The following is a 26,654-nucleotide window of genomic DNA, read 5'->3' as shown; positions in this document are numbered from 1 at the left end:
TCATTTCACAGCTCCGCACACTGACACGCTCTGACATCGTGACAGCCCTGAAGTCCTCCGTGCCCTGCAGCTACCGTGTCCTCCAACACGACAAGATCTCCCAACACACCCAGCTCCTCCTGTGTGGAGAATAGCTGCAACGAGCGCACACAGAACGAGCGTCTGCATCTGCATTAAATAAATCAAAGACATCACAGGCATTGAGATTTGTCCCCTGCGGCCTGTAGCTTGTTAATATTGTCATTTCTGGACAGTGCTGTTGTTGATTTATTTATACGTTTGCGTTTGTTACAGCTCCCAAAGCTAAAATGAAAATCCAACCAAGTGATCATTTGTAATAAGGTCTGTGGGAGGCCTGAGCTCCCGGCTGCTTGGTACAACAGCCTCTGCTGCAGTAATTATTACAGCTGATATGGATCTATATTAATTCCTCCGCTGAAACAATATCCCACTCTCAGCTCTGGGACTGTTGGGGGTGTCAGTGTTAGAGTGGAGCCAACTGTTTGGCATCAAAGCCACAGCGACTGTAAATATTGCGGCACAAATGAAGCTGATTTCCACTCACTCGTCGCCATCTGCCTCTTTGCGTCCCACTCTGTCTGGAGATGCTTGTGTTTGTGTGTGTGCATGCATGTATGGATGTTAACGTGTGTGTTTTTATTCCACAAGGTGATGACTATCGGCTCGGGGAAGGTGTTTGCCACAACGGGTTATGGCATCGCGCTGAACAAGAACTCCCGTTGGAAACGTCCACTTGACCTGGCTCTGCTGCAGCTGGTCGGAGACGGTAAGAGAGACGGGTGGAGGGCGGGGCATTAGAGAGGACCAGGGTTGCAAATGAAGCACATATATATAAGGCACTATTTATTTATATTTAACCCTTTAACACTTTAATATTTCACGTAGACACACTGTTTTTTTACTCAATCAATCAATCAATCTTTATTTATATAGTGCCAAACCGCAACAAACGTTCTCCTCAGACTCTTTCCAAACAGAGCAGGTCTAGACCGTACTCTATGTTCTATTATTAACTAAAACCCAACATCAAGACCGGATAAGATCCAGTCCCCTTTTACAGACAGGACTCTGTCTGATCTCATCTTAATCCACCATGAGCAGAGCACCTTGCAGCATTTAGCAAGTTACAGTGGCAAGGACAAACTTCCTTTAACAGGCAGAAACCTCCAGCAGGACCAGACTCATGTTAGACACACATCTGCTGAGACCTACCGTGTTGGAGAGAGGGATAGAGGGAGGTGAAGAGAGAGAGAGAATTTAGTGGTGAGACGGATAGTAGTAGATGTAGCAGCTGGAGTCTGGCACGTCTACGACAGAGATCCAGAGGAACCTACGAGACAAGGGAGCTCAGGGACTCCAGAAAGGTCTATGGTTGGTAACTCTAATGGGGCAGGAAGAGTTATAGTAAGAGATAGTTAGAGAGAGGAGAGGGAAAGACAGGGTCCCAGTGTGACAGTCTAAGTCTATAGGAGCATAACAAAGAGCTGGTCCAAGCCTGATCCAGCTCTAACTATAAGCTTTATCAAAAAGGAAAGTTTGAAGCCTACTCTTAAAAGTAGAGAGGGTGTCTGCCTCCCGGACCCTGACTGGTAGATGATTCCAAAAGAGAGGGGCCTGATAACTGAAGGCTCTACCTCCCATACTACTTTTAGAGACTTTGTAGTTCTAGGATAAAAACCTGTGTAGAAAGCATGATGAGGATCCAAACTCATTGTCAGGACATATACCTCCTGTCACTGGGTTTAAAGTATTCGCATCAAAGACCTGTTTAGCAAGTTACAGTGGCAAGGACAAACTTCCTTTAACAGGCAGAAACCTCCAGCAGGACCAGACTCATGTTAGACACACATCTGCTGAGACCGTGTTGGAGAGAGGGATAGAAGGAGATGAAGAGAGATGACGGCAGAGATCCAGAGGAACCTACGAGACAAGGGAGCTCAGGGACTCCAGAAAGATGTATTGTTGGTAACTTTAATGGGACAGGAAGAGTTAGCAGAGCAGGGATCCCCTCTAGCAAAGTTTTCTTAAACTGCTCTTTCACTTGCTGACTCATGCTAATTAGTGTTAGATGCCCAGATGGTGTTCTATAGATGTAGCTCTTTTACTGCTGAGTCATGTTTAATGGGTCTCCTGGAGGTCTTTCTCTTATTACACATGATTCCGTTTTAAAAGCAGGGTAGCTCACTGTCACTCATGGAGGCTGCATTTTTCTAACAGACTAGAGTGGTAGGTATAAACATACTCTACCAGTCAAAAGTTTGGACACACCTTCTCATTCCATGGGTTTCATTTATTGTTATTATTTTCGACATCGTAGATTCATACTGAAGACATCAAAACAGGGAGCTCAGGGACTCCAGAAAGGTCTATGGTAGTCTGTGTGTCAGTTCCCCGGCAGTCAAGGCCCATAGCAGTGTAGGATGAGATTGATTTTGGTCTAATTTAAGTGTCACCAAATAGTCCTTATTTAATTCTAATTTTATTTTTATCATTGAGTTGTTTAATGAAGTTTAAAAGACTTATATTTTGAATATTGAACTGCCTCTTTAAGGTTGCTCAGGGTGATATGGTTTTGAGTTGAAGTAAAGGTGTCACATTAGTTCGATGTGCTGTTGTCCTATGTTGATGAAGGGTCATTAAAGGCACCACGAGTCACGACGCACAGCAGAAGTTGTCCCGTGCTCTTTCTTCCCCACAGCCCTCAAGTATGATTCAATTAAGTTTCTAATGAACGCTGTTGAAGTTTAACAGTTCCGAAGAGATACTTATAAATAAAGTTACGGCCTTACAGCAGCATAACTAAGACCTGGTCCAAGCCTGAGCCAGCTCTAACTGTAAGCTTTATCAAAAAGGAAAGTTTGAAGCCTACTCTTCAAAGTAGAGAGGGTGTCTGCCTCCTGGACCCTGACTGGTAGATGATTCCAAAGGAGAGGGGCCTGATAACTGAAGGCTCTACCTCCCATACTACTTTTAGAGACTTTAGGTACGACGAGCATGACTGCATGTTGGGAGCGACACTAGGCTATGTTTACACTGCAGGCAAAAGTGGCCCAAATCCCATTTTTTTGGGGTCAAGTGACCAGGTCAGATTTTTTAGAGGCCGTGTGAACACTCAAATCTGGCCCAAATCAGATTTAGACCACTTCCATATGTGGTCCTGAATCAGATACAGATCAGGTTTTTTTTCAATGTGACCTCAGTGTGAACGGCCAAGGAGGATTTGATGCGCATTGGATACTTTCAGGTCACTTTACAGCGACACACGTCACAATTCTGTGCGGCGGTAGCCTTGCAAAAATGGAGGATAGCATTGATGGAGCAAGTCAATGGAGGGACAGCGAGGTCTTGGACTCTTTAAGATACAAAGGTGTCTGACCTTTAAGAGCTTTGTAGGTCAGAAGAAGGATTTTAATTATATTCTAGATTTTATGGGGAGCCAGTTAAGAGAGATGTACTCTCTCCTCCTCATTCTAGTTGGACTCTAACTTTGGAGGAATCTGATAAATAGAGCTTCATCGTATCTTCTGAGGAAAGGTTTCTAAATTCTAACAATTCAAACTATAAATCTGTTTTATGATTCATTTCTGCATATCAAAAACTCCTGGTGTGCTCATAAAAACTTCTCCTCCTCTGCAGAGGACCAGAGGCTGAACATTTGTATCGTCAGCATATATATCTCCTTGTTCCTCTAACTTCTTATTTCAGGTTATCAAAGCTAAACCAGACAAACAGCTCAGAGATCAGAGAACTCCCAGGGGCATTAGTTGAAGGCATTTTCATAAAGCAGTGCAGCTGTACTTCCCTTTTTTTGTTTCTGTCTGTGTGAATATGTATTTGTTTCTTGAAGGGTAACATGCTGAAACTAATTCAAAATGCAGTGCTTGCTTCTTAAAAACCACTGAGACCAGGCTGGAGGTATGACAGGGGGTTGTTTTTTAAGCGGGTTGAATTTTGAAATGAAAATAAAAATTGCAAATCACCCAAAAAGTTGCTCCTGCAAGAACACTGTTTGAATTAAGTTTGTTTTTTAATGCTGCTCTTTTTTTTTTTAAGACAGGCTTTTATTTTAAATCCCTATTTTAAAATGCACATCACAAATTATTGTGTGTGATGTGATTTTACAAACACTGCTGGTGTTGCCTTCACCTCACTTATAGGAGAGATGTTGTTTCTATTGTGCCTTGATTCAGAAAACAACTCTGACACTTATAGGAAGAGAAACAACTCTTGGTAAAGACCTTTTTAATGGACATTAGCTTTGATTAGTCAGCGGTGTGATTCTGCATTTGAAAGAGAGCTTAAAGAGAACCGGGTTCAAGATGAGGAGGGGAGATGGGGAAAAAAAGTATGAGGAAGAACAAACACTTATAAGGAGTGAGGGGAGGGAGGATGGGTGAAGGTCAGTGGAGAAAGAAAAGAGGAAGAAGAGAGGTAGATCAATACAGAAAGCTAATGCAAGGAAGAGCAGAAGGGAAGTCAATGTGATGTCTGTATCTGCTGTCAGAAACACACACATACTGTATACAGCCTGACTCACCCTGAAACATATTCCCTTAGTTCTTTATTTGTTACATATGTCTGTTGTTGTCTTCATTGTATTTCAAGTTGTTGATTTTGGTGTTGGCTTGAAATGTGTTTCCCTCTCATTTTCCAACTCATTGTAGCAAAGAGGCAAATAACTATCAAAGACACTCCCCATCACAGGGATGGCTGTCACACACTATGGGGTTGGTTGTCACACACTATGGGGTTGGTTGTCACATACTATGGGGTTGGTTGTCACACTGAGGGGTTGGTTGTAACACACTATGGGGTTGGTTGTCACACACTATGGGGTTGGTTGTCACACACTATGGGGTTGGTTGTCTCACACTATGGGGTTGGTTGTCACACTATGGGGTTGGTTGTCACACACTATGGGGTTGGTTGTCACACACTATGGGGTTGGTTGTCACACTATGGGGTTGGTTGTCACACACTATGGGGATGGTTGTCACACACTATGGGGTTGGTTGTCACACACTATGGGGTTGGTTGTCACACTATGGGGTTGGTTGTCACACACTATGGGGTTGGTTGTCACACTATGGGGTTGGTTGTCACACACTATGGGGTTGGTTGTTACACACTATGGGGTTGGTTGTCACACACTATGGGGTAGGTTGTCACACACTATGGGGATGGTTGTTACACACTATGGGGTTGGTTGTCACACTATGGGGTTGGTTGTCACACACTATGGGGTTGGTTGTCACACACTATGGGGATGGTTGTCACACACTATGGGGTTGGTTGTCACACACTATGGGGATGGTTGTCACACACTATGGGGTTGGTTGTCACACACTATGGGGTTGGTTGTCACACACTATGGGGTTGGTTGTCACACACTGATGGGGTTGGTTGTCCCACACTATGGGGTTGGTTGTCACACACTATAGGGTTGGTTGTCACACACTATGGGGTTGGTTGTCACACACTATGGGGTTGGTTGTCACACACTATAGGGTTGGTTGTGACACACTATGGGGTTGGTTGTCACACACTATAGGGTTGGTTGTCACACACTATGGGGTTGGTTGTCACACACTATGGGGTTGGTTGTCACACACTATGGGGTTGGTTGTCACACTATGGGGTTGGTTGTCACACTATGGGGATGGTTGTCACACACTATGGGGTTGGTTGTCACACACTATGGGTTGGTTGTCACACTATGGGGTTAGTTGTAACACACTATGGGGTTGGTTGTCACACACTATGGGGTTGGTTGTCACACTATGGGGTTGGTTGTCACACTATGGGGTTAGTTGTCACACACTATGGGGTTGGTTGGTTGTCACACACTATGGGGTTGGTTGGTTGTCACACACTATGGGGATGGTTGGTTGTCACACACTATGGGGATGGTTGTCACACTATGGGGTTGGTTGTCACACTATGGGGTTGGTTGTCACACTATGGGGATGGTTGTCACACACTATGGGGTTGGTTGTCACACACTATGGGTTGGTTGTCACACTATGGGGTTAGTTGTAACACACTATGGGGTTGGTTGTCACACACTATGGGGTTGGTTGTCACACTATGGGGTTAGTTGTCACACACTATGGGGTTGGTTGGTTGTCACACACTATGGGGTTGGTTGGTTGTCACACACTATGGGGTTGGTTGGTTGTCACACACTATGGGGATGGTTGTCACACACTATGGGGTTGGGTTGGATGTCACACACTATGGGGTTGGTTGTCACACACTGATGGGGTTGGTTGTCACACACTATGGGGTTGGTTGTCACACACTATGGGGTTGGTTGTCACACACTATGGGGTTGGCTGTCACACTAATGGGGTTGGTTGTCTCACACTATGGGGTTGGTTGTCACACACTATGGGGTTGGTTGTCACACACTATGGGGTTGGTAGGTGAGCTCTGATCCTAATTCTGGAAATGTCCATACCCCAATTTGAGAGACAGCGCCCTCTGGTGGCGAGATATAACAAGTGTGCCTACCAACCCGTGTGACAACCAACCCCGTTCTCGCCTACTTAGTGAGCAAAACAAAATTGAAATAATGAAAATTGAATTTTGAATTCAACAAAAAGTATCTCGCTCTAGCATCTTACTTCTTCAGCAAACGTAACCTTCTGATCTCTCTTTGATTGACTCTTGTTTTGGCAGAATCTCTTCGTATTCACGCCGGCAGCACTTTATGAACACAGCATGAGCAGGAGAGGACACAGCTGGGGGGGGAGAAGGGGGTGAAGAACTTTTACAGAGTAACCTTGACAGGTTCCAGTGATTCAGTTTGCTGTAGTCAGAAGTACTCTGGGCATTAGAATAATAACCTGTCTTTTATACTTTCATAATGGCAGGAAAGCCTTTTAGCTGCTGGCGCTGGAGCTCAGCGAGGCCTAAAAACAGCAGTAAATCAGCTCTCAAGGTAAAAACCACCAAGACTGAATCAGTGCTGAGTTCAGTTCTTTAGAAACCTCGCAACAATGGCGGGAAGAACGTGGAGAAAACTGAAGATCTGGAGCGCTTATAGAGACAAGGACGGGCGCTGTGAGTGGAACGTTTGAGCGCGAGTCGACATCAATGAATCTTTTATTTCAGAAAAATCACAAGTGCTCAGATTGTCAAAAAGAAAACATTATGAATGAAAGCTTTTCAGTTTCATAACAAAAACATATCTTTGACTTTGTTGATTCCTCGCAAGCTTAAGAGTTTCTGACGCTGAAGCAAGGACTTCTTATTGAGTCCGCTTTAACCGTAACGCAGTGATGTGACTTTGAATGAGAACCACGAGACAAAGTAAGGAAAAGTGCAAAACAGAAAACCTAAAGCAAGACATAAATAGTTCGGGGAAGAAGATTAAATGTAAAGTGAAGTAAAAGCAAACATACAGATCTGATTTTTTTCAATGCGACCTCAGTATGAACGGCCGGTCTTTAATTTGACTCACGCCCATATCAGCCCATAGTTTGAAACCACCATCAGCCCTGCCTGGCACAAAATAATTATTTAGAAGAAGGATTTTAATTATATTCTAGATTTTATGGGGAGCCAGTTAAGAGAGATGTACTCTCTCCTCCTCATTCTAGTCAGACTCTAACTTTGGAGGAATCTGGCGCTAGAATTTCTTTCAGGATAAATAGAGCTTCATCGTATCTTCTGAGGAAAGGTTTCTAAATTCTAACAATTCAAACTATAAATCTGTTTTATGATTAATTTCTGCATATCAAGAACTCCTGGAGTGCTCATAAACTTATCCTCCTCTGCAGAGGCTGAACATTTGTTTCGTCAGCATCTATATCTCCTTGTTCCTCTAACTTCTTATTTCAGGTTATCAAAGCTAAACCAGACAAACAGCTCAGAGATCAGAAAACTCCCAGGGGCATTAGATGAAGACATTTTCAGAAAGCAGTGCAGCTGTACTTCCCTTTTTTGTTTCTGTCTGTGTGAATATGTATTTGTTTCTTGAAGGGTAACATGCTGAAACTAATTCAAAATGAGTCTGCTTTCACCGTAACGCAGGGATGTGACTTTGAATGAGAACCACAAGACAAAGTAAGGAAAAGTGCAAAACAGAAAACCTAAAGCAAGACAGAAATAGTCCGGTGAAGAAGATAAAATGTAAAGTGAAGTAAAAGCAAACTTGATGCATGCTGATCATTAAGGATGATGAAGAACTTGCACGCTGAAGTGAAATAGAAACTCTGACACGGGGGCGAAGCTCGGTTTGATTTGTTGCTCTCATATTTCATCGAGGAAAGATGGAAAAGCCTGCAGATGGAGTTTTACCACAGCAGCACTTTTCTTCAGACTGCCATGGAGCGCAGTAGATTTATTCTGAACACTGGAGATAACTCAGTGAGTGCAGAATGACAGAGAGGGGAGTCAAAGTGAACAACAGCATCAGAAGCGGGCCTGACAGGAGAGCGCAGTGTGATCACAAACTCTGAGTCTGATTCAAAGAAGAGGAAAAGTACAGGACCTGCTGAGGATTAGGGTTGGTTTAATATTATTCACACTAATCAGACTTCTATTATTGTCCATCAAGAATATAAACCTGAGCCCCAGCAGCCTCGTAACTAACCCTGAACCCACCACACACACACACACACACACACACACACACACACACACACACGGTCGCCCTCCTCAGATCCCTGTGATTGTCCCTTGTAATTTGTCTCTTTGTTAAAGCTCCAGCGTTTCTTTTATTAGCATGACTGGTCACTCACCAAATTGCTTCTCTGGGGAGCAATTTAGCTCATTCACAATTAGCATGCTCCAGAGTCCATGGGAAAAAATGCCTGAGCGCCGGCGGTGACAGCGGCTCCCAGGAGGAGCAAACAAAAGAGGCTGACTGCACGAGGAAACCGACAACGATCAGACTGAGCCGTGAAACTGAGAGTTTCATCCCAGAAACAGAGACATCTGGGTGGAAGAGTGATAGAAGGATTAAGAAACTCTTAATTATAATTAAGAAAGGTTATCAAGGGGAAAATAAATATCCCCCTCCTAGTTTTACCACCCAGTGTTTTTGCATTCATTGATGCAAGCTCAACATTTTCTCTTTCCTCTCCAAGCTAGTACATGCATCTTAATTAATATGTCCTCCACATATCGTACTCCCCTGCTTTACCAAACACTTCCTGATTTTTGGCTCTAATACCACCTACCCACAGTAGAAGTCATCATTTCTTGTAAGTCCTTACAGACAGCAGAACACCATCCCCTTGTGGTAGCCTGGCGTTGAGGGATATCTGCAGTGTTGCTTTCTGCAAACTGGATGAGCGCCAATGAGCGCTACGACATGACATGGAAATACTGAATTCAGGGCTGTGGATGTCCTAGCTCAGTGGCCTTCATCCATTATCTTGACCGCTTATCCCGTCGGGGGTCACGGGGGGCTGGAGCCTATCCCAGCTGGCTTCCTTGGACAGGTCGCCAACCTATCACAGGGCTAACACAGAGAGACAGACAACCATTCACGCACACACTCACAACCACGGGCAATTTAGGGTGATCAATTAACCTGGAGAGCATGTTTTTGGACAGTGGGAGGAAGCCAGAGTACCTGGAGAGAACCCACGCATGCACGGGGAGAACATGCAAACTCCACACAGAAAGGTACCCACCCGACCGGGGATTCGAACCAGGAACCTTTTAGCTGTGAGGCAACAGCGCTACCCACTGCACCACGGTGCAGCCATGGCCTTCAATAATTACTAATTTAATTGAGTTTTTTTATTTAAAAAACTAGATTTTCATCTACAATTAAAGCTCCAGTGGGTGACTTTCAGTTTGTGTTGATTCTGGCGCCCCCTCTGGACAGAGCAGTACTTCTTTTGTCAGCTGGTTTTGTCCTGATCATGCACAACAACAACAACAACGTCTTAACTAAGAAATATCACCTTCTGTCTTTTAACTGTAGAATGAACAAGTTGTTGCTGCAGCATGCTGATAAATCACCATAGAGACATACAGACCTTGTAGCTGATGGCCTTGTTTGCTTATTAAGGTTGTACATCAGCATCAGTATGAATATCATGTTTCATTAGCAGCTGAAAACTCCTCACAGGATCTTTATATTGTGTCCTTTAAAACACATTCTCAGCACTTGCTCTCTTGCATCAGTTTTGCTTGGGCTGGGTGCCACAGTCAAGTAGAAAAAACTAAATATATTTACTGGTAAATGAAAAAAAGCAACATCCTTTTGGACTTTCACAATAAAGGGATTGATAAACCATTAAAGTCCAGTTAGACCTCCGAACACAGCTTGTTTAAGATGCATTTGACATTATACGAGTGTTCGCAGCAGTTTAGATTTGTTTAGGGAGAAGATCATAGAAATTCTAGGGTATGTAAAATGATCCAGTCCCATCTTACAGACAGGACTCAGTCCGATCTCATCTTAATCCACCATGAGCAGAGCACTTTGCAGCATTTAGCAAGTTACAGTGACAAGGACAAACTTCCTTTAACAGGCAGAAACCTCCAGCAGGACCAGACTCATGTTAGACAGACCCCTGTGGAGGAAATCTGTAGTGTTTTTATGGTATGAGGACTGCATTTCCCATGCACCATCACCCCCTTGTTAAGAAGCATGCATTTGTTGTGGAAGCAAATGAATAGATCTAATGTTGAATACTACTTTTCTTTGTTCAAGACAACTTTTAGCAGGATGCAGAGTGATGAGGTCATGTAGAGAAACTATTAAGTGTAACGCAACAAAGACTAAACTTTGTAAACTCTGATTTATTACCATTATCAACCTCTTCATCAATCAATCAATCTTTAGTTATACAGCATCAAATCACAACAAATGTTACCTGAAGACTCTTTACAATCAGAGCAGGTCTAGACCGTACTCCATGTTAAAGACCCAACATCAAGACAGGATCAGATCCAGTCCCATTTTACAGACAGGACTCAGTCTGATCTCATCTTAATCCACCATGAGCAGAGCACTTTGCAGCATTTAGCAAGTTACAGTGACAAGGACAAACTTCCTTTAACAGGCAGAAACCTCCAGCAGGACCAGACTCATGTTAGACACACATCAGTCATGTGGTTCAACTATCAGGTCAAAAACAGCTTCTGTTCCCACATTGTAAGCCCGCCTGAAGGAGGGGCTTAGCAGAGTGCTGCCCAGCAAATACCACTTGTAGTTAGTTAGCCATTTGGAACGAGATATGACTGACGATGTCACATATTGATTGGCGATTCTTGGACACATTTGGGTTGGGATTTCTGGAGAGTATCAGGGTCAATGGACACTCCTACCTCTGGATTAATCATTTGTTTTGTCTTAAAGACTGAGCTTATTATCATTCCAGCCAGTCCCACTATGGACCCACAGATCAATATCCAGTGTGGATCTCAAAACCTCATGCCAACTAAGTCTGCCCGAAATCTGGGTGTCATGATCATGATCGATGACCAGCTAACCTTAAGGGTTCATGTTGCCTCGATTGCTCGGTCCTGCCGTTTTGCCCTCTATAACATCAAGAGGATCAGACCCTACCTGACAGAACAAGCAGCACAGCTTCTGGTTCAGGCTCTTGTAATGTCACACATTGACTACTGCAACTCTCTACTGGCAGGCCTCCCTGCATGCACAGTCAAACCTCTGCAAATGATCCAGAATGCAGCAGCACGTCTGGTCTTCAACCAGCCTAAGACAGCTCATGTCACTCCCCTGCTCATTTTGCTACACTGGCTTCCAGTTGCAGCTCGCATCAGATACAAAACTCTAATCATGACTTACAAAGCAGTCACCAAAACCACTCCAGTTTACCTGGAACCCCTCATCCAGGTCTACTGCCCTTCTCGCCCGCTACGCTCAGCCTCTGAAAAGCGCCTAGTGCTTCCAGCACACAAGGCCTCAAAATCACTAGCTGGACTCTTCTCTTCTGTTGCCCCTAAATGGTGGAATGAATTGTCCAACTCCATTGGATCTGCAGAGTCCCGCTCTACTTTCAAAAGACAGCTAAAGACCCAGCTCTTTAGGAAGCACTATGCACTTAGCTAGACTGTTCTCCACTGTTGTCCCCAGTGGCAGATCATGTCTTCCAGCTACAGTTGACTCACACTGTCCTGCTCTACTCTGGGAATCTGTGTTCAGGTCTGGAGTGACCCAGCACTTGGTACTTTGGTCATTATTGTGGTGATGTTAATTGATGATGATGATAATGGAAGGTCTTAAATGGTTTGTTTGCTTCATTGTAGATGTTACTTATTTACTTTTGTGCATTGCCTTTACACTGCTTGGCAGTACCTGCACCCAAATGGACTTGAAGCACTTTGTTACTCTTACTGATCTTGTTTCCTCTTGTCTAGATCTTTGCTTGTATTGTTCTTGTTCTCGTATGTACGTCGCTTTGGATAAAAGCGTCTGCTAAATGACATTGTAACATTAAAGATCCACCAAGGATTAAAGAAGTTATGAATCTCCTTAATCTCTGATCCAATCAGAAACGTACAGAACATCTGTCAGTATCATCATAAAAATGAATATCAGATTTTTCTTCCTCTCTGTTTCTTCCCATTCATTTGTTTGCTGAGTCTTCCTGTCTTAGCTCCCTTTGTTCTGATCCCTGATGATCTGCAGGTTTGACTTTGGAACTAAAACCAAACATTCAAATCAAATTGCAGGTTCAGAGAAATACCTTCCGCTCCACCTTCAGAGACACAGATGTTGGTTTTACTTTAATAGACTGATGACTCAAAGCTGTCTGAATGAGAGGAAAATAAAATCCATTTCCTGAGGGTGATGTCTGCATCCCCGTTTCCTTTTTTATCATTATTTTCTCTGTGAGCTGTTTTCATTGTCTCTGCTCAGTCAGCATGAATCAATCGGAGTGACACTGAGGTGTCGCGGATGCCGAGGTAAAACTTTGGATATGTGCTGCCGTGGGATTTGAGCCCGGGTGCAGCATCAGCACTTGTTACAGTGTGTATTCCTGCGTCTTGCTCCTCTGTGGGAGCACTTTGAAGGCAGTTCAATTCTTGGAAGTCTGCTGGAGAGGAGAGGGACTTGACTTACAGCTTCTTCATCTGCGAAAGGGTTCATTTATCAAGGGAACTCATGTGGATCTGTTGTTCAACCCGGTTTCTTTTTTATGTTGAAGCAAATGGGAGGTCAGCAGTGATTCACAAATGGAATTCAACCTGTTCTTTTACTTTTGGAGGCTTTCAGGCTAAACAGTTTGACACAGACCAAATCAAACCTGTCAGATATGGCAGCTTGGTCAGGAGGCTTCAAATTATGATGCTGTGCTCCCCTCTAAAGTGGTTTCTGTTGACTCCCCTGACGCTTGCTGTGCTATTGAAGGTAGAGTACACAGTATGAAGTAGGGATACAGGATCTTTGGAAATGTTAACATCATTGTTTCCTGTGCAGTCGGGAGCGCAACCAGGTCATAATCAGCCTGATGGCAGAGAGCACGCTCAGGCGGCGCTGATGTTGCTGGTCCACAGACTTACTAGCGAGCCAGCAACATCAGTGTAATCCTGCCGCTGTGTTGGCTCGATATCCAAAGATGGGGAAATCAATCAATCAATCAATCAATCTTTATTCATATAGCAACAAATCACAACAAATGTTATCTGAAGACTCTTTCCAAACAGAGCAGGTCTAGACCCCTACTCTATGTTCAATTATTAACAAAGACCCAACTTCAAGACAGGGTAAGACTCAGTCTGACCCCACCTTAATCCATCATGAGCATTGCACATCACAGTATTTAGCTAGTTACAGTGGTGAGGAAAAACTTCCTTTTAACAGGCAGAAACCTCAGGCAGAACCAGACTCATGTTAGACAGCCATCATGCCTCGACCGAGTTGGGTCTGGAAAGAGGGATAGAGGGGAGTAAGAGAGAGAGGTGATAGTGATGAGACGAGTAGTAGAAGCTGTTGCAGCTGGAGTCCAGAACGTCCGTATCAGCTGCAGTCCAGATCGTCCGCAGCAGGAGGACGTCTACGGCAGCTCAGAGGAATCTACGAGACAATGGAGCTCAGGGACTCCAGAAAGGTCTATGGTTAGTAGCTTTAATGGGACAGGCAGAGTTAAAGTAAGTGATGAAGGGGTTGGGGGGGAAGGGGGTGAGCTAGGATCCCAGTGTGTCAGTGCGCCAGTTCCCCCGGCAGTCTAGGCCTATAGCAGCATGACAAAAGCTGGTCCAAGCCTGATCCAGCTCTAACTATAAGCTTTGTCAAAAAGGAAAGTTTGAAGCCTACTCTTAAAAGTAGAGAGGGTGTCTGCCTCCCGGACCCTGACTGGTAGATGATTCCAAAGGAGAGGGGCCTGATAACTGAAGGTTCTATCTCCCATACTACTTTTAGAGATTTTAGGTACAACTAGCAAGCCTGCATGTTGGGAGCGTAGAGTTCTAGAGGGGTAATAGGGCACTATGAGCTCTTTAAGATACGAGGGTGCCTGATTTTTAAGGGCTTTGTAGGTTAAAAGAAGGATTTTAAATTATATTCTATTCTTTTATTGGGAGTCAGTGAAGAGAAGCTAACACTGGAGAGATGTGCTCTCTCTTCCTAGTTCTAGTCAGTACTCGAGCTGCGGCATTTTGAACTAGCTGAAGAATCTTTAGAGACTTATTGGGGCAGCCTGATAAGAGGGAGTTAATTTTAGAAATATTGCGCGAGTGAAAATAGGCTGACCTTGAGATTTGCTGAATATCATCAGGCTGTACTGGAGAGTATCATCAGGTACAGGATGACAGTATGGTATGGTAACCTCTCTGTTTAGCTGAAACCAAACTCTCTTGCCTGGTGCAGACTGCCATGATGGTCATTGGAAAGACTGGCAACCCTTCCCTGCAGGCCATTTATGAGCTGTGTGTTCTTGGGCAGGCTCAGAGAATTTCAGATCCATTGTACATCCTTTACTCTGAGTAGAACTTTGACCATCTGGAAGACGGTACAGAGTCCCCAAATGTAAATATGTTATACATTATATTTCATTATATCTTTGCATGGGACAACACTGAAGAAGTGACACTTTGATACAATGTAAAGTAGTCAGTGTACAGCTTGTATAACAGTGTAAATGTACTGTCCCCTCAAAATAACTCAACACACAGCCATTAATGTCTAAACCACCGGCAACAAAAGTGAGTAGACCCCTAAGTGAAAATGTCCAAATTGGGCCCAAAGTGTCAGTATTTTCCAGCACTGCCTTAACCCTCTTGGGCATGGAGTTCACCAGAGCTTCACAGGTTGCCACTGGAGTCCTCTTCCACTCCTCCATGACAACATCACAGAGCTGGTGGATGTTAGAGACCTTGCACTCCTCCACCTTCCATTTGAGGATACCCCACAGATGCTCAATGGGGTTTAAGTCTGGAGGCATGCTTGGCCACTCCTTCACCTTCACCCTCAGCTTCTTTAACAAAGCAGTGGCCAACTTGGAGGTGTGTTTGGGGTCGTTATCATGTTGGAGTTCTGCCCTGTGGCCCAGTTTTTGAAAGGAGGGGATCATGCTCTGCTTCAGTATGTCACAGTACATGTTGGCATTCATGGTTCCCTCTATGAACTGTAGCTCCACAGTGCCGGCAGCACTCATGCAGACCCATACCATGACACTCCCACCACCATGCTTGACTGGAGGCAAGACACACTTGTCTACTCCTCACCTGGTTGCCACCACACACGCTTGGCACCATCTGAACCAAATAAGTTTATCTTGGTCTCATCAGACCACAAGACATGGTTCCAGTAATCCATGTCCTTAGTCTGCTTGTCTTTAGCAAATAGTTTGTGGACTTTCTTGTGCATCATCTTTAGAAGAAATGTGAGGGGTGTACTCACTTTTGTGAGATACTGTCTAACTTTATACACAACTGTTAATACAAATAGTGTGAGCACTCAGGTCATGCTTGATAATCAAACCATACAGTTTTGAGCGTTGATTGTGCAACGTTCACATTTCAGTCGAACAGTGTGAGTTGACTAATTGTGGAGTGCACACCCAGCCTTAGCTGTAACATTAGCTTTGATGACTAACCCTTTCTTTAAACATGGAGTATAAATAATTTGATGTGAGCTGCTACAGTTTCAATGAAGACATCCACCGGCTCAGTTCATCTGAACGAACGAATTGATTACAGTAAGTTTTAAATGTTTGCTCACCCTGACGTCGTCCTAAAAGTACATTAAAATAAATGTTTGAGGGTCGTTCAAGTTTGGAATCCTTCTGGCAGTCGGACAAAACGCCCCGGCTCCGGTTCTTGGAGGTTTGATAACCCTCATAACTCAACTTGCCTCACAGGGCTGCCCTTGAAGAGATTATAATACTTTCAGGGTTCCATCTCAGCAGAGATTAATTAGACTCCAACACCTCCTCCACACCAATACGCACCACCCACTCTCCTCCATTTATACCCCCAACCCTGAAAACACACGCCGTCTCTCGGGTTGCTGGTCCAGAGATTCTTCTGTTATTACAGATCGGCTGACAAACAAACAAAAAAAAAAACTCTTTCACCTTCAACGAAACAGATTTCTGAACACTGCAGTGACACAGCAGCTGGAACCACTGCAGCTCTTTTAATTTACTTCTGCCACTCACCAGAAAACCTCCAACAATGTTGTGAAATGATTTGCCTTTCAGCTTTCTTCTGCAATATTTCTCTCCCTGCCATGTTTGCGTCATCTCATCTGGAGTTACTCATACTCCAAATGTTGCTGCTGATGCAAAGACTGGAGAGAGGGAGAGAGCTTGCACCAATCATTATTGGGATTTGCAGAGATTGTTTTTTGCTTTATACAAAATCCATCCATCAATCTTCCTTGGATTATCCGGGTCTGGGTTGCGGGCGCAGCAGTCTCAGCAGGGAAGCCCAGACCCTCCTCTCCCTGGCCACTTCCACCAGCTCTTCTGGGAGGATACCGAGGTGTTCCCAGGCCAGCTGAGAGATATAATGTCACCAGCGGGACCTGGGTCTTCCCCGTGGCCTCCTCTCAGACGGACATTGCCCGAAACACATCCCCAGGGAGACGTTCGGGAGGCATCCTAACCAGATGCCTGAACCACCTCATCTGGCTCCTCTGGATGTGGAGGAGCAGCGGCTCTACTTTGAGTCTGAGCTCCTGACCCTCTCTCTAAGGCTGCAGAGAAAGCTCATTTCGGCCGCTTGTATTTGCAATCTTGTTCTTTCGGTCACTACCCACAGCTCGTGACCACAGGTGAGGGTTGCATACAAAATGTACAAACAAGACCAACTCCCCGCTGACCAGTAAGGCTCAGATATAAGAACATTCTGAAGCGGCTTCAAGATTGTTCTTTTCGTTTCAGTCCTGCCCTCACACCTCCAAAAAGCTGTGAGGAAAGAAACATGCATCATTCTCTCAATCACCATTTCTGTGAACACCATGTCCCTGGAACACCTGGAGAGAAAACTAATGAAAAGATGAACTCATTAGATTTCGGAGGCCAGAGGTCTCTCTGAGCGAGTTCAGGCAGGCGACTCGAGCCGCAGCGAAATCACACCTCACATGCATCATTCTCACAACCGCCTTGTAATGGTTTGACGCGGGTGCAGAGGTGTCGAGGTGCCTGAAGCCTAACAATGCAGGAGTCAGGGTTAACTGGGAGTCTGTATCCGTTATTTCAGGGAACAGAACAAAGGTCCTAGAAAGTCATAAAACCTGTCTTGAACCAAACACAGACACAAACAGAAGACAGGAGAAAATGCTCCTTCTAGGAGATTTTCTAATCCGGTCTGTAAAGATACTTTAATGATCTCCAGGAACTCAACAGGCTTTTAATTCCAGTGGATTCAGAGGGCACACAAGAATTTGGCGGACTCCATAGCTCTGGAGACCACGTTCCTCTATTTGGTGCAAGCCTCCCTCTTCCCACGGCGTCTGCCATTTAGCGGTAGTGAAATGAATGAACTGTTTTATAGGTGGAGTTGTCTGTGTCGACTGAAGATGAAACTTTCAGTGCAGAAAGTACAGGTTGTAAAAGTCTGACAAATGTATTCTGCAAGCTGGGAGGTTTATTTAGGCTGTACGATATCCTGTCTCTCCCTCTGCTCTGCATCAGTACTGTGCTCATACTTTCAGCCCCAGAATCCACCTGCAGGCTCTGACCACGGGGTTTCACATGTTATCTCCTCACTCCTCAAATGTCTGCATGCATAATGAATCTGCAAGGAGCGACGAGGTCAGAGCCGAGACACCAAACCATAGGCTGTATAAATAATGGACGTAGTCTCCGTGACGTCACCCATCTGTTTCTGAAGCGCTGTTTTGAAGCCAATTGTCAGTGGCAGCCATATTGGAAATGTTGAACTCAACTTAACTGCTGTCGAATGAGAAATCTTAACACCTTCTAAATTGCTGCGTTATGAAAAAATTCACCCCCCGTACATTGTGTGCCGATCGAGAAATGAGCTATCCAGACCTAAACCGTTTTTTGAACCAGGCTGTAAACATGTATGTGGTTACTGGTACTTCTGGAGCCAGCCTCAAGTGGACACTCGATGAACTGCAGTTTTTAACACTTCAGTATTTGAGGTAATTCATGTATTTCAGTTAAAGTTAAAATGTGTTTGTATTATTTATACAGTGGCCTGTCTATAAAATCAATAAAATAAAATCAGATAAAAATCCTTATAAAAATTAAATCCTTGAAATAAAATAACTAACATAAAATCAGATGAATACCAGAAAAATACAATAAAATCAATAAAATACAATCAGATAAAAATCCCAAAAATAAAATAAAATCTGATTAATACCATAAAATAAAATAAAAATAAAACAACATAAAATAAGATAGAATAAAAATATAAATGATGCTAAAACAACAGTAATAATGGTAATAATGTAGTCCAAGGCTAAAAGGAAATTACTCCATATCTTATTAAAAAGGTAAGTCTTTAGTTTACTTTTAAAGGTGACATATCATGCAAAATTGACTTTTTAATGGTTCTCTACCTGAAATATGTGTCCCTGTCTACAAACCCCCTGAAAAGTAAAAGAATCCATTCTGCCCCTGTTCTGATTTCTCCACCTTTCTGTAAATGTGTGTGAAACGAGCCGTTTCAGACTTCCGTGTTTTTGTTACGTCACAACAATATCCGGTCTGTCAAGGAGTCAGAGCTCGGAGCTTGTTCAGCCCATAGACTGTATAAAATACAACTCAACCCCTCCTCCGTTTTTCATTACCTGCACACACATGTGCTAACAAGGAGCTTAGGAGGGAGGCATGCTAGTTGTAGGCTGTCTTAATAAACACAAAGGTTGGTTTTACTCCACACGTCTGCTGATTTGAAGATCTAGTGGAGGATTTTTATTTATCATGGATAAGTGCTAGCGCTAGTTAGCATAGCTACATAGCTACATGTTCGTAGCTGTAGCTGTGTACCAAGACACACGTCGACATACTGACAAATAAAACAACAAGAAACACTAAATCTGTGACCAATGGTTCAGAAAGGTCCTGCTGCAGGCGCCTCTCCGTCAGGATCAGATTCTGGATCAGATTCAGAGGGTTGAAGTAACGCGGGTCTGTGAGCAGCCGTGTATATTCAGCCAACATGTAAACATTAGATCAACGTGCTGGACAGCCGAGGCACATCCAATTCCTGAGGGGGCGTGGTCAGAGAGAAAACAGAGTGTTCTGAGGAGGACTGAAGAAGAGGGCTTTTAAAATCTGATTTCAAAGTGTTTTTTTTTAGCATAAACTTTAAAGACATGTTTTGGGGACCTCTTAGATCAATATATATTGATGAAAAAAGCGTGATATGTCACCTTTAAAACCACTCAGAGAGCTCACTGTGTTAATATTCAGAGGCAGCGAGTTCCACAGTTTAGGGGAATAAAAACATCTCTTCTCTGAGGGACACGTGAGGAACATTTAACCCTCCTGTTATGTTTGTTTCTCTGGAACAGCAATATAGTTCCTGGGTCAATTTGACCCAATGCACTTCAATTATCCAAAAGTGTCAGAACCCCCAAAAAATCCCAATACACATTTGTTTTAATCAAATTTTTTACTCCATTATTGACCATTTAAATCAATATTTGATCCAGTTCTTTAATTCTCACAGATCATGGTTCAATGAGGATATCGTTTTTCATTAAAATTAATGTTAAACTTTTTTTAATTTACATTGGAAATCCCTAAATATAAATACAATAGTTTTACAGGACATATGATTTTGTTTATTTTATTTTAAATTTCGATTTTTTTTTTTTTTATGAAATTATGTTGATAAATAACATGACACCTCTTCTGTCTCTTGCTGCCCAGATTTTAATGCTGCATTTAGCTGGTTTGAAAGTCATATATTGCCTAAAATAGACTTTAAAAAGGGTCAATTTGACCCGCAACATAACAGGAGGGTTAAAAGGGAAGCATTGAAGGCCCTCAGTGATCATGGTGGAATATTGTACTGTTGCTGTTGTGATTCGTTCAGTGTGTCTAACACCTCAGGCAGGATATCAGACTCTCTGAACAAATACATACATTGTTGTACTGAAACGATCCAGTTGAAGTGCTTCATGAATCTCTTTATGTCGCCTCCTGTTTGCCTCCTCTTGCTGGTATTACAGTACGAACCTGCTCCGGGGTATTATACCTCTGTAGCGTTTTCTGCACAGATTGGATAAAAGATAATGCATCTATAATGCTGCTGGGAGGATTGAAGAATAGTGTTTTTTAAATCCCCACTCTTGACCGATGTAAAGCTCTTAAAGGGAGACAGGCACCTTTTCCTGGTTCTAGATCTGAATTAAGTGAGATTGAACCGCCTCCAAATCACCTCCAGACTGTCAAAAGCCAACAGAAGGAACCTTGAATTAAACAATAGCTCTGGCTTTTTCCACCTCTGTGTTTGCACGTCTGCTTCTTTTATTCGCAAGACAATCCCCTGCTTTTTTTCCCCCTCTTTAGTATTTCCCTCCATGGAGCAGGTGTTAGAGGATTCTGCCTGTCTGTCAGCTCTTTGAGGCAAGGCAAGGCAAGGCAAGGCAAGGCAAGGCAAGGCAAGGCAAGGCAAGGCAAGGCAAGGCAAGGCAAGGCAAGGCAAGGCAGCTTTATTTGTATAGTGCATTTCATACACGAGGGCAACTCAATGTGCTTTACATTAAAACATTAAAAGCATTGGAGACATTCAGACAAGCATAAAATAACACAATTAAAATGACAAATATAATAAAACAGAAAAGAAAAGGAAAATTAGAAATATATTAAAAATGACATTCAAATTTTAATTTAAAGTGAGTTAAAATGAGCTAAGATAGGAAGGCAGTGGCAAATAAAAAAGTCTTAGTCTTTGATTTAAAAGAGGTGAGAGTTGGAGCAGACCTGCAGCTTTCAGGGAGTGTGTTCCAGATATGTGGTGCATAATGACTAAACGCTGCTTCACCATGTTTCATTCTGACTCTAGGGACTGAAAGCAGACCAGGACCTGATGACCTCAGAGGTCGAGGTGGTTCATAAAGTAGCAGCAGATCAGCCTAAAGCATTCAGTGCTTTATAAACCATCAGCAGGATTTTAAAGTCTATTCTCTGACAGACAGGAAGCCAGTGTAGAGATCTAAGAACTGGAGTGATGTGGTCTACTTTGTTGGTCCTTGTTAGGACTCGAGCAGCAGCATTCTGTATGAGCTGCAGCCGTCTGATGGACTTCTTAGGGAGTCCTCTAAAGACCCCGTTACAGTAGTCTAGTCTGCTAAAGATAAATGCATGGACAAGTTTTTCTGCATCCTGCTGAGACATGAGTCCTTTAATCCTTGATATATTCTGAAGGTGATAGTAGGCTGACTTTGTAATGGTCTTAATGTGGCTGCTGAAATTAAGGTCTGAGTCTAAGACTACACCAAGGTTTCTGGCTTGGTTTGAACATTTCATCTGTGCAGATTGGAGCTGAGCAGTGACCTTTAACCTTTCTTCCTCCAGAAACAATCATTTCAGTTTTGTCTTTGTTTAACTGAAGAAAGGTGGGAGATTTCTCCCAAAGAGCAGCTTTATGTGCCGCTGACTGCCATGATTAACGTATTTACCGGGAGATAAAGGGGAGAGCCGAACAGCCTTGACAGGGAGAGAGAAATCAGCTGAGCGCCCATTGAAACTCGATGAATCAGATCACGGGAGTCAGCCGCGCACGGGCTGAACATGTGTAGGATGTGAGCGGTGAGCGCGGCGAGGGGCGGCAGGGTCGATACAGTTGAGCCGGGTATAATTCAGCTGTCAAGGAATGTTTGAATTCCCATACATGACTGTTGAGGAAGTGAAAAGTGGCACACAGTGAGTCATGTTGGACTGAGATTTATGTTTTGTTCGAGCGGGTTTGACATTTCAGTCAACAGAGCCGAGTCTTGATGCTGTAATCCGTGTGGCTGAGGGGTTCCAGACGGCGTTAATTAACCCGGAGGTCGATTAATATTGTAACTGTGAGCTTCGGGAATTGGAACTTCCTTTGACTGGGACGTTTTCAGTCACACAACTCGCCCATTACAGTGAGTGTGCGGGGTTTAAAAGGCCTCTGTGAGCAGCTTGGTGCACATCCGTCTGAATAAGTCTCTGTGTACATTTCCACCGCCTCATTCTTTTTGATTAATGCGTTAACGGGCCAGCGCTGAGAGCCCCATTACGCCGCAGCTCGGAGTGTGCATCACATGTGTGTGGGAAGCAGGAAGTGTAATGTTTGTGTGTGTTTCCTTCCTTTCATCTCCTGCGCTCTGTCCCGTCGCTGTGCCCTCAGCATGCCCGCCTCAGATGGCGAGCCATTTCACAACCCGCTTCAAAGGACTCCTTTCACTCCCTGTAATTCCAAGTTCCTCTTTTCAGTCTCGCCACTTTGTCCGTAAATGGCCTCTAATTATTCTCTTTCTGCCTTTACCTCTTCCCAGTTCTTCAGCCTCTCCTCAGTGTTTTAAGTTTTTGTTTTCCATTCATACTGACTTGTATTGTGCTTGTATGTGGTGGAGCATCGTGATGTACAGAACAGCAGTGAGTGTGGAATAATTGCTGAAGATTGTAGAACACATAACCAGCACTTTATTTGGTTTTGGTTCACCCTGTAGAGGAGAGTCACCGTAAATGGAACAATTTTCTTCAGCCCTCCTTCTCCTGAGAGATTTTAAACCCACTCATGTCACTCTGTCGGGAAAACACTGCATGTTTATCCATCACAGACCAGCTGAAAATTCACACTGGAATGGACACTTTCAGGTGTTAGGATCGAAACACATGCAGGTGAGAGTTCATTGTGATAGTTTAAGTTTTAAAGGTGACATATCACGCATTTTCATCAATATATATTGGTCTAAGAGGTCCCCAAAACATGTCTTTAAAGTTTATTGCTCAAAAAAACACTTTGAAATCAGATTTTGGCATGCTTGAAAAACCCTCTTCTTCAATCCTCCTCAGAACAGTCTGTTTTCTCTCTGACCACGCCCCCTTGGGAAGTGGATGATGCCTCTGCTCTCCAGCACGTTGATCTAATGTTTACATGTTGGCTGAATATACACGGCTGCTCGTTACTTCAACCCTCTGAATCTGATCCAGAATCTGATCCTGATGGAGAGGCGCCTGCAGCAGGACCGTTCGGAAGGATTGGTCACAGATTTAGTGTTTCTTGTTGTTTTATTTGTCAGTATGTCGACGTGTGTCTTGGTAGAGAGCTACCAACATGTAGCTATGTGGCTATACTAACTAGCGCTAGCACTTTTCCATGACAAATAAAAATCATCCACTAGATCTTCAAATCTGCAGACGTGGGGAGTAAAACCGACCTTTGTGTTTATTAAGACAGCCTACAACTAGCATGCCTCCCTCCTAAGCTCCTTGTTAGCACACATGTGTGCAGGGAATGAAAAATGGAGGAGGGGTTGAGTTGTATTTTATACAGTCTATGGGCTGAACCAGCTCAGAGCTCTGACTTCCTGTTACAGACCGGATGGCGTTGTGACGTATGAAAAACACTGAAAACTGAAACGGCTGGTTTCAGCACACATTTACAGAAAGGTGGAGAAATCAGAACAGGGGCAGAATGGATTCTTTTCATTCTCGGGGGGTTTGTAGACAGGGACACATATTTCAGGTAGAGGACCATTAAAAAGTCCATTTTGCATGATATGTCACCTTTAAATCCAAGGTGGAAGGGCTACATCAGGTGTTCTTTTCACAAAGAAGTGAGGTGTGCCTGCTAAATTCCACCAGATCCATGTCCGGTCCATCTCTGATCCACCAAATGCACCAGATCTGATAGGTTTCTATTCTAGTCAATGCGTTAACTTCCACTGGATCCGCTCCGTTGTGCTCCGGTTGCATTTCTGATCCAACAGGTCGGAGCCCTCCAGATCAGATACACAAGACTTCTGTTCTTGCCCGATGCCGGAGCACGACGCATCAATCTCAACAGAGCAGATGGAGCAGGACAGGAAGTCAGGTTTCACCAAAACAAAATGAAAACATCCGGTTCATTTTCAGAATAAAACACTCTGTGTTAACCAGATCGTATTTCACTTAACTACAACAACAAACCAAAGTCATGATGAGCGGAGCCAGGCCTGGAGTCAACAGGTCAGAGGTTTTCAGAGGACCAGAAAGACAACATGGATGAGGAGAGGAGGAGGAGAATCCTTGATTCAGGGATTACCGCGGGAAAACCTCGGTCACATGATTCCAGCTGTCTGGCGGTCCTGCTCTGTGCTGTGTTCTGAAAACACAACCAGTTGGTGTTGACGAATGAGAGAGCATGGCGCCGGACCAAAGCGGATCTGGTGGAAGTCCCGCCTGAGACGGACACTAACGTTTTTGCCACAGTGTCAACAGGCAGAGGTGAAATGTGACTCTCGTACGCAAATTAATTTGATATGACGTGTGTGATCAGGTTGTCCCTGGCGTTGTTGTTGCTGTTGTGCATTCATCACAGTTGTTATGGGGTTTGGACCAATCAGAATCAAGTATTTAGCATAACCAGGAAGTAGATTTGAATAAGGAGAAGAGGAATAAACAAAGATGAAGCACCATTTCTCACATACGAGCTGCTGTTTGTTTCTGTTGTATGAAATGTTGACTTTTCTAAAAATGGATGCCACACCAAGGTTTCCATCTCTTCTCTTATTTCTGACCCCCACCCATGCTGAGCTCCATCATGCCTCCCTCTCTTCCCCATCATAACACAGTGGACTGTATCCATCCTTTTATTTTCTCAATCACTTCTTCAGCTTTACTTCTCTTGCTCCATTCCTCTCCCACGGGGATCAAACACCTTGTGCTGCTAACAAAGGGGAAGTAATCCTCTTTAAAAATGCTTTATTTGATTTATTTTGCATCGCTCTGTCGTTCTTACTCCTTCTGCCTCATTGTCTTTTCATTTTAATCCTCCTCATTCTTCCTCCTTTTCTATTTTCAATGATCTGAAAACCTGCTTTTCTTTCCCTCTTTTGGTGAATCCTGTAACTACATGTCCTCTCATCATCTCCCTTTTTCTAACCTCCTCGTCGTTTCTCCATCTTTTGTCTTTCAGATGAGATCGACATGTTGGAGCGTCTCTGGCTGTCGGGTATTTGCCACAATGACAAGATTGAGGTACGACGTCTTATTCCTTTTTTCCCAGCTTCCCTCCATCAACCTGGCACCACTCAGCCCCCTCACTGTTTTCACAAATCAATTAATTGAGCTCCTGAGGCGCCGATGTTGCTCAGCGGCTAAATGATGCGCCCCATGTACAGAGGCCATAGTTCTCAAAGTAACTATCTGTTTTACTGCTCTAGATTAAAACATAAAAACCAAAATAATATTCTAAAAGTTAATTGTGCTCCCACCATAATCCTGGTGGTTTAGTCATCACTGTATTAATCTGAAAACAAGACTGTTTTTCAATCAAAATGATGATGCCTTTTACAAAATGGTTATCACTGCAGCAGAGACATTACTCAACTATCAAACAGTCTAGAAATATAGAGTTACAGATGGTAATACGCAGAGATAGTGATCACAGAGAGATAGTCTTAAAATGCACGTGTCAGTATGTTAGTGAAAAACAGAAGTATGCCCATTGACGGACCCGTCATCCATTCAATAGACTGCAGGATATTTTAATCAATAAAATACTGATTTTATAAGTAGTTCATTTACACACTTGATCACATTTTATTCCATTTGAATATGAAAACTAATTTCTATAAAGGTATCTAAAACATGATTTTATTTACAAGGTGTTAAAAACAACCACCCACCCTCTTTAATTCAGTGTGTTTGTTTCAAAATGAAAGCCTTTCAGATAGTTTCTTATTAAAAACAAGATTCAGTCTTCAGAAAGTATTTTTGTAAATATTAGTCATGACAGAAAGATGTTGTCTTATAATCAGGGGTGTCTTATTAGAGTCCATATGGTATCTTGTATTAGAGTTATACAGGGTTTTATATTAGGGTCAATACGGGGTCTTATGTTAGGGACAGTACGGGGTCTTATATTAGGGTCAATACGGGGTCTTATATTAGAGTCAGTACGGGGTCTTATATTAGGATCAATACAGGGTCTTATGTTAGGGTCAATACGGGGTCTTATATTGGGGTCAATACGGGGTCTTATATTAGGGTCAATACGGGGTCTTATATTAGGGCCAATACAGGGTCTTATGT

General features: G+C 43.4%; 1 protein-coding gene across 1 annotated transcript in view; it reads left to right on the top strand.

Moving 5' to 3' along the window:
* LOC117828334 (serine/arginine repetitive matrix protein 2-like) overlaps positions 1-26,654 on the top strand; it is a 124,453-nt gene that overhangs the window by 81,918 nt on the left and 15,881 nt on the right. Inside the window, exons 10-11 of the mRNA XM_034705377.1 lie at positions 670-787; positions 25,537-25,598. Of these exons, the coding sequence (XP_034561268.1) occupies positions 670-787; positions 25,537-25,598 (180 nt within the window). The remainder of the gene's footprint in view (positions 1-669; positions 788-25,536; positions 25,599-26,654) is intronic.

The sequence above is a fragment of the Notolabrus celidotus genome, chromosome 16, assembly GCF_009762535.1.
Source record: "Notolabrus celidotus isolate fNotCel1 chromosome 16, fNotCel1.pri, whole genome shotgun sequence".
NCBI lineage: Eukaryota > Metazoa > Chordata > Actinopteri > Labriformes > Labridae > Notolabrus > Notolabrus celidotus.
The sequence above is the reverse complement of the archived record's forward strand: the minus strand, read 5'-3'. Positions and strand labels throughout refer to the sequence as shown.